The sequence below is a fragment of the Diabrotica undecimpunctata genome, chromosome 7, assembly GCF_040954645.1.
Source record: "Diabrotica undecimpunctata isolate CICGRU chromosome 7, icDiaUnde3, whole genome shotgun sequence".
Taxonomy (NCBI): domain Eukaryota; kingdom Metazoa; phylum Arthropoda; class Insecta; order Coleoptera; family Chrysomelidae; genus Diabrotica; species Diabrotica undecimpunctata.
The window spans coordinates 134,785,367-134,804,448 of record NC_092809.1 but is presented as its reverse complement, the minus strand read 5'-3'; the positions used below and the strand labels follow the sequence as shown (position 1 = coordinate 134,804,448).

Genomic DNA, 19,082 nt, shown 5'->3' with positions numbered 1-19,082 from the left:
TCAAAATGGACAATTATATTTTTTGATAGATTTAATCAATCAATGTTTTCAAAAGTGAAATTTAAAACAAATTAGTTAAATTGGGAATCTTCCGGCGTTCTGTTTTTCTGTGTTTTTGCTGATATATTTAGTACATTAATTTTTTGATGTTTCTTTGCAATAATCACATTTTAATGCTACAGATCTTTTAAAGGTAAGATCATTTACTTAATTGTTTTTTCATATTAGATGTATCGCTAATAACACTCTTTTAGATGAACTGATGATGCTTATTGAACAATAGGCGAAACGTCTTCAATAAATAGATAAAGTAGCACAACTCTTGTCTTTTTTATCTCCAAATTGACCGAAAATATCCCATTCACTTACGAGTCTTACGAGTGCACATTTTTTTATATACATATATATATATATATATATATATATATATATATATATATATCTATATATATATATATATATATATATATATATATATAAAGTTTAAAATAAACTATCTTTAAATTAAAATTCTTATGAAACTAATTAAATTATATAGATAATGTAAATTTTAAACAAACTATCTTTAAAATTGAAATTCTTATGATACTAACTAAATTATATTAACAAAATTTTGTACCTTTCTTTCACTGAATGCCTAAATAAAATGTTCTCCAAAATAAAGATTTTAATCACCACTTAATGTCTTCGTTCTCAGCCTCGGTTATCCTTGTTTTTGTGAAATTACTTTTTCCAATTATCAGCTTCCACCAATTTAAAATATTTTTCTTCTTAACAGCATTTATATATATTCTTCTTTTCAATATACCAATATCCAATCACCAAATATATTATATAATTTTAATGAACATCTGGACCTTCTGACTGACTATCTTGAACTTGCTGAACAATTGACTTCACTAACTAAATGTGTCTATCTTCTAACTAACTTTCTTACTAACTGAACTGGCCATCTGACTGCCCTCTGAATCCAAATCACCGGGTATTTATATCTTTTTCCATGTTCCAGAATCATCTGGCAAGAAATCATATTCGATTTGTTCCATCTCCTACATGTCTGAATTTTCTGGAACAGTCCATTTCACAAACAAGGCCATCTTCAGTGATCTAGAGAATTCCTTACTTTTCTATCGAGAATTTTATCGACATTTAGGCTTTTCAGATTAGAATATAAACTTAAATCAGTGACTATATATATATATATATATATATATATATATATATATATATATATATATAAACTAAACATTTTTAAACTAACATATTATTATAACCCCACTTATATTCGTAAATTCTTATTCAACTGTCATTTAAATGTATAGTTGGTTGCCTATGCACATGGCCCACTTAAATATATTTACAATATTATAATTATTAAAAAAAAACTTTTTACACTTATTATATGCTAATTTCTTAAAAATACCCTCATATAAATAATTTTTATAAAATTCTCTAGTATATAACTTATTAAAATAACCAAATATTTTTATATCTAACATTATCTAGTGTGTAACTTATAAATTATTTTCTTTAAACGCCAGTCATCTCAATATACATATATATATATATATATATATATATATATATATATATATATATATATATATATATATATATATATATATATATATATATATATATATATATATATATTAACGTATTTTTTATATTTAGAACGAGACAAAAAACTGGGAGGAGGATATTGCATAAGAGAGAATGGTGCAGGATTCTCTATATCCATGGATGGAGCATACTATTTAATAGGTATAGGTGTAACATTGGATAGGCCAGTTGGCACCGACATATGTGAATTGTCAAAAAGAGCCTATTTATTTTGGGACGTTGCCAAGTCCTTGGATTGGATAAAATCCCAAATGACATTGGAGTATTGAATTTTTTGATGTCGTGTTAGTAAATATTAACTGGCTTAAATTCATCTAGGAAAATACTAGATTAGTTATAAAACTATTTAAAAAATATTTTTTTTATAAATGTGGAACATAAGTTTTGATAAACAATAAGGAACTTCAATCGACAACCAAATTAAAAAAAATATTTTAAAAACAATTTGGCCATTACCAAAAACATTAATTTGGTTAAAATTTGGTTTATCTTAATTTGGCGACATTTAACTTCACTTAAAAACGCTGCCCAGTTATTGATCAATTGAGCTTCCAAGCAATTTCTATAGGCTTGATGACACAGCAGAATTCAAAACTCTTAGACTGATTAATTTTGTGGTCATTTGTAGGGTTGTCGTCTTGGTAATATATGAGAGCAGACCAAAATACTACATCGTCAATCACCATTTTCCACCATTAATTTTACTCCATCCGTGAACATATTTCTTCGTCAGGACTTCCTAATTTACCGCTCTAATAGTCTATTCAGGCAATGCATTCTGACAACTTTGGTTATCTTTTATCTTTATTTTGTTCTTTGCCTATCTTTGATTCTTTTGCTTCTTCTTGTTGTCTAGATAGTAACCTTTTAATTATATTTTCCGTCCTCTTTTTCATTTAAGTGTCCTGGTTCTTTATTTTTAGGTAACTATACTTTATATAGTATAATATACTATACTTTTGTTATTTCTGTCTTTTTTCTAGTATTTTTCTATCTTTTTTTTTTAAATTTTTTATATATTGGTTTTTTGTAAATGTTAGAACACACTATGACGAAAACACTAGAGCGAATTTTTTTATTTTTGTTTTTGTGTAAAGCGACATTAAAATATTGGTTTAAAGTTATTGAATTATAATAGCCTCTGAACACCTAAGACAATTGTTATAGAGTTTAAGCTAATATAATATAATATACTAATGTCAAGTCTTTCGAGTCTAAGTGGCAAATTAGGGGTTAATCTACAAAATTATTTGTCTCATCCGGTGTTCACTGCATTAGAGAGAGAAAAGTACATAGGACAATAAAAGGACTAGTTCTACAGCTGAAAAATGAGCGCGTATTTGTCTCGCCTGGATAGATCCTCTACTATAGTTGTCGCAATAAAACCTCTCACACACCTGCAAAATCTCTATGGAAGATAACAAGTTAAATTGTTACAAAATGATAAAAACTCGCTTGTCGTTTCCATCGTAACCATATCTCACCCATTTTAAAATAAACTATTTTCCTTTCATATTAACTTCCATTTGCAAAAATGATCCCGAATAATTAAGCCGACTATTAACAATAACAATCACTAAGCAATAGAAAAACCAATTAGCCCTAACCAATTAATAATTTCATGTAAACTATAACAATTTTTGACGCGAATCTTAACTCTATAAATTACAGTACAATACAAACAAAAAGAAGGATTTTAATATCGTACTCAAAGCACTGTTAAAAGATTTGTTACTTTTCAGCCATATACAGATTTCTTCAAAATTTGTAATGATTCTTCTCTAACACAATCTTCACATATGAAGTAAACTGATATTAAATTATTATATTGTTTGTTATCTCTTTTGAACTATCTGTTTTGTCTCTTAAAATGTGTTAACTTCCTCGTTAGATAGGCAGATTGAAAGGTAAATCAGGTCAGGTGGTTTATCAAGGAGGCAATTTGGTTTCTGTAAAGGGAAAAGCACGATTAATGCAATCATGAGTGTACTCGAAGCATTGCGCAACAAAGGGGATGAACATCGCTTGGCGGCCCTGCTGTTATTTGATGTTAAGAATGCATTCAATACGTTGCAGTGGAACGAAGTAATGAAGGCAATGGAGGAGAGAGAATGTCCTGGTTACCTGATGAATGTGGTGGCGGAGTATTTGTCCGAGATAAGCATTATGGTGGAAAAGGGCACGATCGTGGACGTGACGGCCGGTGTACCTCAGTGAACTGTCTTGGGTCCGACGCTATGGAATCTGGCATATTTATGACGGGGTTATGCACTGTGAATACGGAGAGGGTACAACCTCCTTTGCATTCACGGATGACCTCGCTGTATTGGTAGTGGCCCGGGATGAGCCAGATCTCAAATACCGGGTTCGAAACGCAGGCGGCGTCGTAAAGAAATGGATGACGCAGCATGGACTAAAACTTGCGACAGAGAAAACCGAAGCCATCATTCTGAAGGGCACAAGGAACAGGCAAAATATTGAATTAAAATGTGCGGGAGCATGTCTAACACCTAATAAACAAGTAAGATAACTGTACCTTTTACCGACCACTTAAGGTTTTCCTTATAAGCAGATTCAATAATAAGAAGAATACGTTTTTATTTTTCTTTGCATAATTTTTAAAAATAAGTTTTAATCTAGTCCATTCAGCTAGAAATATAGAAAAAATAATATTATCACAGTTTAATTCTTTTTTTAAATGTTTTAATAATTATGTACAATTTCATTAAAATACTTCCTTTACCGACCGGCTTGAAAAAAACTCACTTATCACCGACCGATTTTTTTGCTATTACCGACCACAAGCACCTAATTACCGGACATTTCAGTCCTATCAGCGACCTTCTTGGGGGACTACTTATTTAAGTAATTAACAACATTATATTAACTTATTAATTTAAAAATAGTCATATCTACTGGCTCAATTGAAAAAACTAACGCAGCTGAAGATTTTAATATTTTAAAAAATATAAATTCATAATACAACAAATAAAAAGTTACATATTATATTGGGCATGTATAATAGATTGAACGTTGGTATGAAATCCTTTTATTTTTTTATTATTATATCTTTTATTGCATCCATCTCCGGAATTGCATTGATGCCCCTTGTATTCACGAGTTTTGGAGGATTAATTTTTTTAAATATTTCATTTTCTGAATATGATAAAATATCCCCTTTCTCAAGCCATTTCCAATGTGAACCACTTCTTATCATAGTCTTCACTTCTAGTCCCGTACCGTCAAAACCAAGACTTAATGAATATGATTATCGTTTACGGTTCAAAAACAGACTTTTGGAAATATGACACTTAATATATTATTCTATTTGAAGTAATTCTTCCAATAAAATACAATTTTGTTCAACTTTTATATTACTTCTTTTAATTGAAAATTACAATCTAGTTGGTCGGCAAATGCTCAAGTGAATCGTTGGTTTATTACGTTTAAGAAAAAATATATAATATGATTGTATGCTAAAATATTTTTAAAATTTCGGTATTCGATATTCATTCCGACCGCCCGGTCGGTAAACGGTTGATTTTGAATTTTAAAGCACCTTTTACCGACCGTTCTTTATTTGTAAATAAATTTTAATTGGAGAAAATAATTAACCAACGAACACATTAAATCTTTAAAAAAACATGGTTTTGTGCTATTTCTTGTTATAAAAGTGCAATATTAACCTTGATATATTAACAAACGCTTAATAATGCCAACACACATGCACAATGATTCTTATAACCTGCCTTATGGAGTCTTGCAACACCACTGCAAAATCCGTTAAAATTTGTCAAATTTGGCATTAGTCAGCGGCTGGATTATGTTTTTAATGTTGCCATATCTATGTTTTATAAAACGAAATGTTAAAAGTTTCAGTAGTTATATGGACTTTTCATAATGCGTCTAATACTGAAAAAGTTCATTGCGGTCGGTAATAGGAAATAGTCGGTAAAGGGTACAGTTACCTAAAAATATCTGGGAGTGACATTGCACCAGAATGGAAAATGGGGGAGCACGTGCGGGAGGTGTTCCGGAAGGCTGCGTTGGGGAGGGTGATGCCGAACATTGAAGGAACCAAATCCGAAAGGAGGAGGGTTTTACGCGGTGTTGTACAGTCGATCGTCCTCTACGCGGCACCAGTCTGGAGCGAGGCGATAGAGATAACGGCCTATAGGAGTCTCATGACACGAGTAGACAGAACAAGTCTGTTGCGAGTGGCATGCGCCTACAGGACTGTGTCTGCGGCAGCCTTATGGACCATCACTGGATGTGTTCCGTTGCATGTTTTGGCGGTGGAAAGAAAAGAGCTTTATGAGAGAAGAGGTCCAAACCTTACTGTAGCCGAGAGAAGACAGGAAAGGGACAGGTCAGTTGAAAGATGGGAAGAAGAATGTAACAACACGGAAGATGTGGCACAGTGGACGAAATTGCTGATCCCGAACATAAGAGATTGGGTGGACTGTGGCCACAGGCGACTGGATTATTTCCTGACGCAGGTGCTCACAGGACACGGGTGTTTTAGGGCCTACCTCTATAGGATCGAAAAGGCTGATACAGATGAATGCCTATACTGTGGATACTCGAACACTGTGACACATACGATGTTAGATTGCAGCAGATGGATAGTGGAAAGGAACAGAATGGAGAGAGAGACAGGTGTGAATTTTGTTACAGTGAGAGAAATGATTGAGAGAATGATTGAAAATAAATTAGTTTAGACTAACATACACAATTATATCCGTGCAGTGATCAAGAAAAAGGAAGAAGAAGAAAGACTGCTGAACCAACGCTAAAGGTAAGAATGAATAATGCTGAAAGGTGAAGCTAGAAAAGTGGGTCACACTGTATGAGTTAGAATGCGTGAGTCAGACTGTGGAGAAGGAGGAAATGCCCATTTGGGAATGATGCCGAACTAGGAGCGATGAGTGTCTTCTACGCGCTACCTGGAACGAGACAGGAAGCCTCCTTGCTGATGAATAGAGTGTGGATGTGTATGAATAGAGAATGAATGAATAAAGGTAGTGATTCGGAAGTGATGCCGGCCTTACAGCGGCCATTCCGCTTCCGGATCGCTGGATAACAGAGGAGGATCTGGTTTAGCAGGTAGGCGTTCGACGTAGACTCGGCGACGAGAGGGCATTTTAAAGTACCTCGGGAACTATCGCCGGGAGTACGAAGAACGAATCCTGCACTAAAGTTAGTCAGGCGGCGTCCTGGACTGAGATGTCTTCTGAAGATTCCAGACCCCCCTCTATAAACACGAGAAAAAAAGATTGAAAGGTAAATCGGAAGATATTCGGTAAACCATTGAGAATAATATGCATATTTCTCTACCTAGTGGTAATGAATCGGACATTAAACTTTATGCTAAAATTAAGTTGGGAGTATCATCATTGAAAGAGTTATTAAGTTCGTAGTTTTTACTAAATTTGTGTTTATTAGCTAGTAAGTAGCACAAATTTGACCTTACCAGGGAGGTTTTAGGGAGAAGCCCGGGGTAGGAGCCGCACACTTTTTGGCATCTTTTTTGGGTTCCAAAATTGACATTCTCAGCAAAATTGTTCGACTCGTTTTTAGAGATCAAGTCTTTGACGGCTGGACTAAACGGCGAAATTTCAAAAAAATCAGCTAACCGAAAACTTTTAAATTTTGAATGAACTGTTTATCACCTTTTAAAATCCGACAAGCGAGAGCTGGTGGGTGAGCTGCGCGAAAATAGAAAAGGAATTATTCGAAGAGAGATAGAAGAGGTACTTAATCGCGGGTGACACAAATGAGTAGTTGCCGTATCAAAAATTTAGTTGGGATCTGAAAATTACGTTAGTTAATATACGTTGTATACTTACCATATTATTATGTTAGACAATTAATGCAGAAGTTTTAACCAATTTTTGAATTAAATTTCGTTATTTTCCAATAGGTTCAGTTAATTTCAGGTATAAAGTTTTTGTAATCTCTAACTACTTCCTAAGTTATGAAATAAAAAAATCTACTTTATGGAAGAGATATTTGTAACATAAGATCTCGGTACTTTCACACATTAGTTACAGTTATCCATAAAAAGGAACATTTTAAAAGCCATGTACAGCATAATATTGTAACACGTAGTATAACAAATGAATTGTTGAGAATACTTAAGTCTAATAAAAATGTACATGTAATATTTGCATATCATCTAGCCTCAAAAGCTTACAATTTATTACGCCTTACTATTAGGAAGATTAAAAACTATAAAAACTTTTCACTTCAATCTAAACTATCCATAAATGATAACTATAACTCGATTATTAAAATTTTGAATTGATGATTTTACTTTTATTTAAAACTAAAAAATCAATAATTTACATGTTAAAATATTATATATATACAGGGTGGTCCTTAAGTAATTGTACAAAAAGAAACCATAGATTCTACACTTTAAAATATTGTGATTTGAGTCAAATTGCTTTAATAAAATGTTGATATTAAGAAAGATGCAGGGTGTTAAAGTGGAAATTAAAAATTTTAATTTTCACAATAACTTTCATGTTTGTGAACATTTATGTATAAAAATTCATAACTGGGTACTATTGATCATAAAAAGTTATAATCTCATGCATACTTTAATGTAGCTGATAGAGGGCACCACATATGTGGCATACATTTGCACTTAACTTTTTTGTTTTTTAAGTTACCGGTGTTTGTGATAAAAAAATAAAAAAGATACATTATTTTACCAAAAAAAAAAAGGTGTACTTGTTAATAACTTCAAAACTTAATACGAAATATTAAATAAAATAAATATATTAGCAGGATAGAATAGTAGGATTTGACAAAATAACAGGATAATTGAATTTTACATCAAAAATTTTACGTTTTGTATTAAATTAAAGTCATAATCAAAGTATTTTATTAATAAACCAAATTAAGAAATATTTAAACTAAATAACATTAAACTTTTTTTCAAAGTAAGGTTTCGATATGCCCACCATTTTCTTTAATTCATTTGTCAATACATTCCATAAAAGATCGTCTCATATTAAACAGCATCATTGGTTCTAAAGAAACTGCTGCAGTATTTATAATAAGTATTATAAGTATAATAATATAAGAATAAAATATTCGTTTGGGAATTTTATGAATTAAATGATTATATTAATATTTCACCACATGACCAAGGAATATGACTACCACGAACAATCCAACGTTCAGGAAAGTTGTATTTAATTATGTTTTCACTGCACTTTTCTCTATAATGTGGTGGTGTACCAATCAATAAAATTATTTTATAAAAAAATGTAAATAAATCTCACCATTCAAATTACAAGGTAATTCGCATATCCATAAAAAATAATTACAAATTGTACCAAACCATACGATATGCATTTTAAACATGAATTTTAAGTAAACGTATGGTTTGGAACAATTGGTAATATGGACATGCGAATTACCTTGTAATTTGAATGGTGAGAGTTATTTACATTTTTTATAAAATGATTTTATTTGATTTATTGGAAGAATTGTCATCAAACTTAAGACGAAATATGTGGTTTATGCAAGATGATAAACCACCACATTATAGAGAGAGGGCAGTGAGAACATACTTAAATACAACTTTCCTGAACGTTGGATTGTTCGTAGTAGTCATATTCCTTGGTCATGTGGTGAGATAATAATATAACAGTTTACAGGCACTATAATACATATAAAGATATATTACTTAATTTCACTTAAAATAACAATTATATTATCAATAATAGTGAACTGTAAGTTACTAATTAACTGATCTATTGTTTACTTATTATTTACCGGTAATCTAATGCACTGTAATTTTTTATTTAGTTATTGATTGTAACTTAACTAAATTAAATTATTTAAATTTGAATTTATTTTGAAAATGAGTATTATATTAATTACCAGTTAAGTGAGCTACACATTCTTATATCTTTTTTAAATCAACTAAAACTTTCTCTGCATTAGCTTCTTCGGTTGTAAACTTAAAAACATTGAACATTATTGCTCGTGCTTGAGATCCCAAAGGTTTGCCCTTTAATACTCTTGCCATTTTAATAAATATAAATAATAGTTTATACTATAGGGTCACTCCAAATAAAAATGTAAATGCTTGACAACAGTGTGAGAAATCTAGCACTAATCCCTACGATGTGAACTCCTAACCGACACCAATAGAAATGAGCAATCCTTCCACTTGTCAATTTGTTCTACGCGCATCTCGCCAGCTCTAACTTGTCGGATTATACTATAAACAAATTTAATTATATGAATCTGATTCTTTAACAAACTAGATATTTTTGCATATCTCAATTTTCGATATTTCGAAATTAATTATCGCCAAAATTAACATATTTGTTAAAGATAATTTACGAATTATTTAACTAAGTTATGCTAATTAGATTAGAGATCAAAATTAGTGAGAAATATGTCTCAAGACTTATGTTCCACATATTAAATAAGTTAAACAAAAACACCGGCATTGTAATATTTTTGAAACAGTACTTATATTTTTATGCAATAAATGTGTTTATTTTTTGTGTTAAGTAGTACGTCAATATTAAATTTAATAAAAATTTTAGAAATTACTTTTTTATTTTATACTACCAATATGGATCCTGCATCACAGCATAGACACAAATCAGCAGGGATACTGTCCGATGCCGCCTTTGAAGTAGAAAGGTGCAGAACCGCCATTTTGGGAGGAACGAACTGTTGGCGCAAAATACAGGAACGGCTTTATTATTTACCAGAATTTATATTGTTTTACAATAGGATTAAAATTATATTTGGCCAATATAATCCATCAAAACAAGAAATCTATAAAAAACGTTAAAAAACTGTCAAAGTTGAAACACGCTTTTTAAAGTTCCTTATAAATTTTTAGAGATTTAAACAGTATTAAAGTTCCATAGTAGTATTCATAGAAATTAGACGTGCCTTCGGTACAGCAACATTCGAGACTCGTGAAATTTGTGGCATTCTAACAGCAATATCGTTTATTGAACCACCTACCATATGAGTGTCAATAGCGGGGGGAAACCCCCTGACCCCAAAAACCCCACGAAACCAGCTATATCTGGAAATATATTCGATAATCAAAGTGATGCCGAAATGGATCTTTATGTAAGTACTCCAATTCCAATCAATTTGATGAATAATCCAAATACAACCAATCTGAATGAGACACAACAAAAAGTAACAAAACAGGTAAGGCAAGCATTTTTATTCAATAGTAATGATCGAGGCCCATATCATGTATATATCGAGAATAGCTCTACTGAGTTTAAGGGTAAACTAAATCCTTTAAAGATTGGTGAAATTATTTTGTCTAACTTTCCTGAAGCAGACAATATGATTTCAAGTATAGACGCCATAGGCCGAAATAGAATTAGAGTCAAATGCAAAGATTATAAAACTGCTAATAAACTCATTAAAAACAAAACTCTAGAAATATTTCGTTTAAATAATTTAGGTCTGTATATTCCAAAATTTATTTTACACAGACAAGGAGTTATTAGGGATATAGACACAGATTTATCGGAAGAGTATATTAAAAATAGAATTAAACAGTATGAAAGTCATTGCATATTTGAAATTGCAAACGTTAAAAGAATTACGCGTAAAGTAGAAAAAATTGTTAATGAGGAAAAAATTGTCGAATATGTCCCTACTAAGCCTTGTATTGTGACCTTTAAATCACAAACTTTACCTAAATATATAGTCACCAATAAGGTTATTAAAGAAGTTGAAATATATAAACAAAAAGTTTTGTTATGTTTTAATTTTCTTAGATACGGCCACTTAGGAAATCAATGTAGGAGTCAGCCAAGATGTAACAGATGTCAAGAAACTCATAATTCCAAGAATTGTACAAAAGTTGAGTTCACATAAGTATGTTTTAGTTGTAAGAGGAATCATTTGACCACAAATTTAAGCGCATGCCCAGAATTTACACGACAAAAGTTAATAAAAGAGACGATGGGTTTAAAAAACATTAATTTTTACGATTAAAATAAACAAGTGCCTAAGAATTCATATGCTAGTATTCTCAGGACCAATACAGCCATCAATGATACAAATTTTCCACAAAATTCACGACCTACTTCCTCCCAAGGAAATAATTTTGCAAAATTAATATTTAATTCTCACACAAACACCAGGAGGCCGAATAAAAGGCAGAAACCAAATAATTCATACCCATCTGATATAGCTAGAAAAGAAATAGTGCCTACAGTTTCCATTCCAAAACATCCTAGGGAATAGTTAAAAGTCAAATTTACCAAAAAAACTTAAACATTGCAGATTCACGGTCAGAAGAGTTAAATTCTTCTGTAATAAATGTCATTTTAGATTCGGTTCTTACAATTGTTAATTTAATTCAACAAAATAATAATTTTAATATTTCAAAAGCTGATGTAATTCAGATAATTAATAACCATTTTAACCAAAATCTAGCATCAAATTCGCAGACTTAAATAAAATATTACATATTTACAGTAGAACTGTCGTTCAGCAGTTGCTAGTAAAGAGAATTTAGAATATTTACTTTATCAAAACGACATCACTATAGCTGTATCTGAAACCTGGTTCAAACCGGGGAAATATTGTAATTTTAAAGAATTTAATTGTGTTCGAGCTGACCGCCCTGATGGATATGGCGGTTGTGCAATCCTTTTGAAATCCAACATATTATATGAAGAAATAAAAGGTAAAAGAAATAATAAATTAGACTTACTCACAATCAATTTAATTTAACTAATCAGACGACCGGTTTCGCTTTCTACAATATGCAAAGCATCTTCAGGTCACGATACAAAGTTAAATAAATGATGCCGGTACTCTATTAATTGATGGTTGGAAGAACATGGTTCCAAACTATCTTGTATTGTTGATTGGAGATCTCAAGTCAACTATTGTAATTGTTTAACAGTAAACAGGGAAGTTCTTGAGGAGACAGATTTTATCCAATGAAGTAGAGATACGTGAAATGTAATTGTTTGTTTGGTGAAAGTAATGTTCTATACCATTAAGTTCTTTAAAAGTTATTTATATTTATTCTGGAGATATACTGATTAGTTAAATTAAATTGATTGTGAGTAAGTCTAATTTATTATTTCTTTTACCTTTTGAAATGGACTCACACAAGCAACACATTCATGATATGAAGAAACAAATTTTCAAAATACGTATTCGATTACACATAAGTGTAACAAACCCAGGAACAAAGTTTTAATTCAACAGTGGATCAATTTTTTAGAAAATATACCAAAATCATTTTTAATTGGAGGCGATTTTAACGCATACAATTTGGCATGGGGCTGCAAAGTTGATGATAGATTAGGTAAAGATCTTCTAGATGCTATAGAATACTGTAATTTAGAATATTTAAACGACGGATTCCCCACTCTTGCTATTTCCAATAAACCTTCTGCTGTAGACTTAACTATTTGTTCCCGAGATATTGCCTCTCATTTTCGTTGGAATACTCTACAAGAACCTTATGGATCTAATCATGTGCCAATTATTGAAGTTATACTTCTATACGCGCGCTCCACGTTGGAAATTTGTATGGGAGTGAATCTGTGAAATCATTACATATGTAAGATAATGAGTAAGAGAGAGAGACAGAAGATATATTTTCTCTCTCTTCCTCTCTCGAATATAAAAATGTTCCTTTTGTATATATATTTGATAAAATATATTATATATATATATATATATATATATATATATATATATATATATATATATGTATATAAAATATATAAAATATTTATTAATATTATTATTTATGTGATATGTTTTGTATTATTTATTAAATGTTCATAATTATATTAGTCTTTTGTATTTCAAAATAATAATCTCAATAAATCTCCTCAATAAATAGTCCTCGGTAGTATAGTAGTCAGTATCCTTGCCTGTCACGCGGGAGACCGGGGTTCGATTCCCAGTCGGGGGACAATAATATTATTACATGATAAATTAAACATATGCGTAAGTAGAAAAGTAATGTATATTATTGTCATTTTTAAATACTTATGAATATTGCATTTTAATTTGTATTTTATTATTATATTGAATTATGTTGCACTGTATTGTAGTGTATTTTTTTATGTATATTATTGTCATTTTTAAATACTTATGAATATTGCATTTTAATTTGTATTGTATTATTATATTGAATTATGTTGCAGTGTATTGTATTGTATTTTTATATTAATACCAAAATAAACAATAAATTTTACTGCAGAGTATGTGTAAAAAAATTTTTGCATTCAACTCCTTTCATACATATATGAAAATAAAAATATACATTTTCATCAAAATATTGATTCAATCCTTAATTTACTATACTCCTATTTACAGGTCAAATGTTGTTTATTAATTGTTAGTAAGTTGTTATTAATTCTGTTTCTCTTTCTGCTGTGTCTTACCTATAGCATTACATATGTAATGATTGTGCAGATTGACTCCCAATTAAATTTATAACTGCGAATGCGTGTATAGAAGTGTAACTTCTACCGACAGTCCCACTGGACTGCCACACCCGTTTTTTTTTTTTTTCATCACAAAGTTTCTCCGCAGCAGAAGCCGCATCCAGTAGAAAACATAGAATATGGAACCTTAGCAGAGCCAATTAGATGATGTATACCAGTACTTTGGAAACAATGAAAATACCATTATTCTATGAAGAATTGTTGACAAATATTAACCAGGCAGCGAACGTCGCTATCCCAAAACATTCTTCCATTAAAGAAAAAAACAAAGGTCATATTCCGAAACCACGGTGGAGCGGTATAATTTATAAACATGCGTTTATAAATTATAAACAGAATCCAACGCTCCAAAACCTAATGAAGTATAAACGACTAAATGCTATTGCTACGAAAATCTTCAAACAGAAGAATTGGATTGATTTTTGCGAAAGCCTTAACTCAAGAACACCAATAAAAGATGTCTGGCGAAAAGTTAATTGTTTTAAAAACCGCAAACAAGCCAACAAATTACCTATTGATCCAAAAGATACATGGTTGCAGGAATTCCATAGAAAAATTTCCCTGGAATGGGTTCCAAATGACGACACTGTACAAGAACATATCCAAACAGTACCCCGACAAAACCACAATTTTGACGAAAATTTTCATTTATGGGAATTGCATCGAGCCCCTGAACAAAGAAATAATACTTCTCCAGGTATTGACAATGTGTCATATTTGCTGTTATACATCTTACCTATAGAATATCAAATTTCACTAGTAAACATTTTCAACGATATTTGAAAAATAAGACACCAGTACCAAATAGTTGGAAAGAGTACCTGGTAATTCCGATTAAAAAACCTAGCAGACCAGAACGTGATCCAAGTTCTTACCGACCTATCTCCTTATCTTCATGTCTTTTAAAAACATTTGAAAGAATAATTAAAAATAGATTTGAACATTGGCTAGAACACGATGGTATACTTTCAAGTTCCCAATATGGTTTTCGCAAGTCTAGGTCCACTCAAGATGCAACTACATCTCTAGTTACTTCAATTCAGCTTAATTTTACATCAAATAAGTCTACAGCAGCTGTGATCCTTGACATTTTTGCTGCTTTTGATGATGTCAGTTTAGACATTCTTTACCAAAAAATGTTGTATATTGGAATCCCTAGATCATTTGCTCTCTTTTTAAAATCTTTATATTCTAACAGACTAACTTTTTTAAAAATTAATAATGAGGAATTTTCATACCCCCGACTAACTAATATTGGATTGCCACAGGGGAGTATTTAAGGCCGATTTTATACATCCTGTACAACATAGATCTTGAAGTTAGTATACTGAACCATACAAAAATTCTTCAATATACTGATGATGTTGTTTTATATACAGCAGGAAAATTGTTAAGAATCATGTGAGGATAATTTGAAAGTCACATTAGAAATCGTAAATAAGTACTATGAAGAAATATAATTATCAATTTCCGACACAAAAACTGAGGTTACTTTTCACAAAAACATAGAGTTTCACAAGGCAATCTTAATGTTGGATAGTTTAATTTCCCTATAAAAAACTGTATTAAGTATCTTGGTACCTATTTAGACAGAAAATTTTTATGGAAAGATCACTTTCATCAAATTGTTAAAAAATCAGAAAACTCAATCAACATTTTAAGAGCTTTCTGTAAAACAAATTGGGGAGCAGACCCAAATATTTTACCGTAACATGATCAGGCCGATTTTCGATTACAACTGTCATTTATTTGGATCAGTGGCCAATACACATCTAAACAAACTTGAAATTCAAAAAAATAAATGCCTGAGATTATTCCTAGGTTATTTAAAATCCACTCCAGTCCAAATAATGGAAAATGAAGCGGTGGAACCTCCATTGCATTTACGCCGCCAATTCCTTAGCAACAAATTCACAGTCCGAATTATGTCAAAAAATTGTAAATACCTTCAAGATCTTAATGAGCTATCAGTTTTAGACCTCACCCATAGGTACTGGAGAACTAAAAACTCTATACCTTTGGTAGAAAGCTATCTAAGTACGGTAAAATATAACAATATTATCTCTCTATAAAAGCCAAATTCCGCCCTACTACGATGAAATGGCAAAAACACTATTTTCTAGAAAGGTTAGGATATGTTACTTAAACTCACATTTACTCCCAAATAATATGTTTGATAAAATTATTAAAGAAAAATGGACAAATTATCAGTACATTTTTACTGATGGGTCAAAAGATGCAAATGGAACGGGCTGTGCAATGTTTCACGAAAATAAAAATTACCATCACCAGCATAGCTTACCCAGTGAATGCTCAATATACACAGCAGAAATGATGGCAATAATGTTTGCTCTTCAGTATGTAGTACTGAATCCGACTAGCAACTATGTATTTACTGACAGTAAAATCGTGGTCGACAGATTAAACAACATTCAAACAGTCAAACACATAAACCACATTGAACTGAAAATTCTTCAAATTCTTTATGAAACTATATAGAGTAAGATCCCAGAGCGATCAGACATAACTTATTTTCACACAGATGAAACCTTAGAGTCTCAGTAGCGTCTCGCGTGCTTTGAATACCTGCGTATTTATGAAACTTGCTGAGTGACACCTGGGCAGGTACCACTGGTACCTGCCCAGGTGAGAAAGGTAACTAAAAATAAGAGCTATTTAACTTAAATTTACATAACTGATTTTTATACATATTTTGTAGAATATTATTTTGAAAATACTGTAATAAGTGTCAGACACTTGTCATGGACCCGAACTTTTGTCAGACGCTTTAAAGCTCCACTAAAATTAAATGAACTTTACTTACTTTTACATGTCTGATTTTTAAACACGTTATTGATGGAACTATAATAAAGTTATATTTAATCGGTCAGACAAATTAGAATGACCAAATATCCCTCAAACACAAAAAATAGTTAACCAGAAGTATGAGCGCGAGAGTGCTGTTCTTGCATTTCAGAGTGAGTAAGACATTGCGATAATTATGTAACGATATATGCATAATTTAAAAAATGGTGATTCGAATGTATGGTTAAACGCAGGCACCGGAAATAACCAGAGATACATTAATTTGACAAAGGTTTACGAGTACTTGGGACCATCTTTATGTAGAAGTTTGCCAGGGTTTCACGCTCTAGACGGGATGTTACTTTAATCCCGCCTTATTTTAAAAAGGGTAAACAAAGACCATTCAATATATTAATGAAGAAACATGAATATCAGCGAGCTTTCATGCGGTTTGGAGAATCAGAGTTGTTTACCGATGAAGCCACCCAAAAAGATATTTTCAAAATAATCCAAAAATTTATCTGCGAAATTTATAGTTTTCCTGATACGTGCAACATTAATGCTGCCCGGCTTCAATTGTTTTTAAATAATTACAGCGTATCTAATATTAACGAAGAATTCGATCGCAAAAATTTAAAAAATTTTGATGCTAGCAGTTTACCACCATGCTAAAGTGAGTTATTCCAACAATTCCGCCGTGCTAATTACATTTTAAGCATATGGAATAATGCAAATGCAAAACAGCCAACCATTTTAACTCCTGAACACAATGGGTAGAGATTAGAAGAAAACCAATATCACTTTCATTGGTTTGATGGTGACCAATTACCAGCAAACGTTAGTGAATTCCTTCAAACTTCAGGTATTATACTTTGATTTCAGGTTTAGAATTTATTATGTTTGTGATTTTCTGCTTTTTAATTCTTTGAACTATTTTTTGCAGAACAACCAGCCAGCAACAACATAACTGATAATGATGAAGATGATGACTCGGATGAGCAGCATCATGATTGGTTGAATGATGAAAATTGTAATAATTGTGACAATGAATATGATGATTAAAATATAGAAAAATGTTTGTTTCAATCAATCCCAGTTGAAGGTTTTTTACAAAAATTATTTTTTTTTAATTATCCTAACTAGTATCTTTTTTACAATAAAGTAAATATAATTTCTTATGAAACCAAAGTGCTCCGAATTAATTAATTATCCCAAATATCAATACATTAATTTACTTTAATATTTATCTTAATGCTAGAGTTCATCATATTAAAATAGAGATGCAAAAATATTTAATCGGATCGAAAACAGTAAGTATTCTTAATCAATTTGAATTGTTTACTCTGAGGCTCATGCGCACAGCACTCTCGCGCTCATACCTCTAGTTAACTAATTTTTGTGTTTGAGGGATGTTTGGTCATTCTAATTTGTCTGACTGATTAAATATAACTTTATTATAGTACCATTAATAACATATTTAAAAATCAGACATGTAAAAGTAAGTAAAGTTTATTTAATATTAGTGCAGCTTTAAAGCGTCTGACAAAAGTTCTGGTCCATGACAAGTGTCTGACACTTATTACAGTATTTTCAAAATAATATTCTACAAAATATGTATAAAAATCAGTTATGTAAATTTAAGTTAAATAGCTCTTATTTTTAGTTACCTTTCTCACCTGGTACCTGCCTAGGTGTCACTCAGCAAGTTTCATAAATACGCAGGTATTCAAAGCACGCGAGACGCTATTGAGACTCTAAGGTTTCATCTGTGTGAAAATAAGTTATGTCTGATCGCTCCGGGATCTTGGACTAATAAAATTAGGATTAAATGTAATAAATACATGGATCAAGGGCCATTCGGGAATAAAAGGCAAGATATCGTTGACAATTTGGCTAAATCGGCATATATGCTTGGAGAAAAAGTAAACAGAAATTTAATTCCAGCTACAGATATTGACACCGTTAGTAGACAAAAACTTAAACATAATTGGTATTTACATTACAGAGAATGTAAGACTGGCTTAAACTTTTATCATTGTAACACTAGGATATTCTCAATAACATGGTTCTACACAGAATCTAATCGACATTTTATAAAGACCATTAATCGGCTTAGAGCAAATCATGCTCTTACTTCATCTTACATGCATGGAATTGGCT

The 19,082-nt window shown here is 31.2% G+C and overlaps 1 protein-coding gene across 3 annotated transcripts in view; it reads left to right on the top strand.

Annotated features, from left to right (window-relative positions):
• LOC140445872 (testisin-like) overlaps positions 1–10,205 on the top strand; it is a 169,969-nt gene extending 159,764 nt beyond the window's left edge. For 2 of the 3 annotated variants that reach the window (XM_072538277.1, XM_072538275.1), the window contains one exon: positions 1,675–10,205. In XM_072538277.1, the coding sequence (XP_072394378.1) occupies positions 1,675–1,892 (218 nt within the window). In that variant the 3' untranslated portion in view covers positions 1,893–10,205. The remainder of the gene's footprint in view (positions 1–1,674) is intronic. The other variant, XM_072538276.1, reaches the window with a different exon arrangement.
• The last annotated feature ends 8,877 nt before the right edge of the window (positions 10,206–19,082 follow it).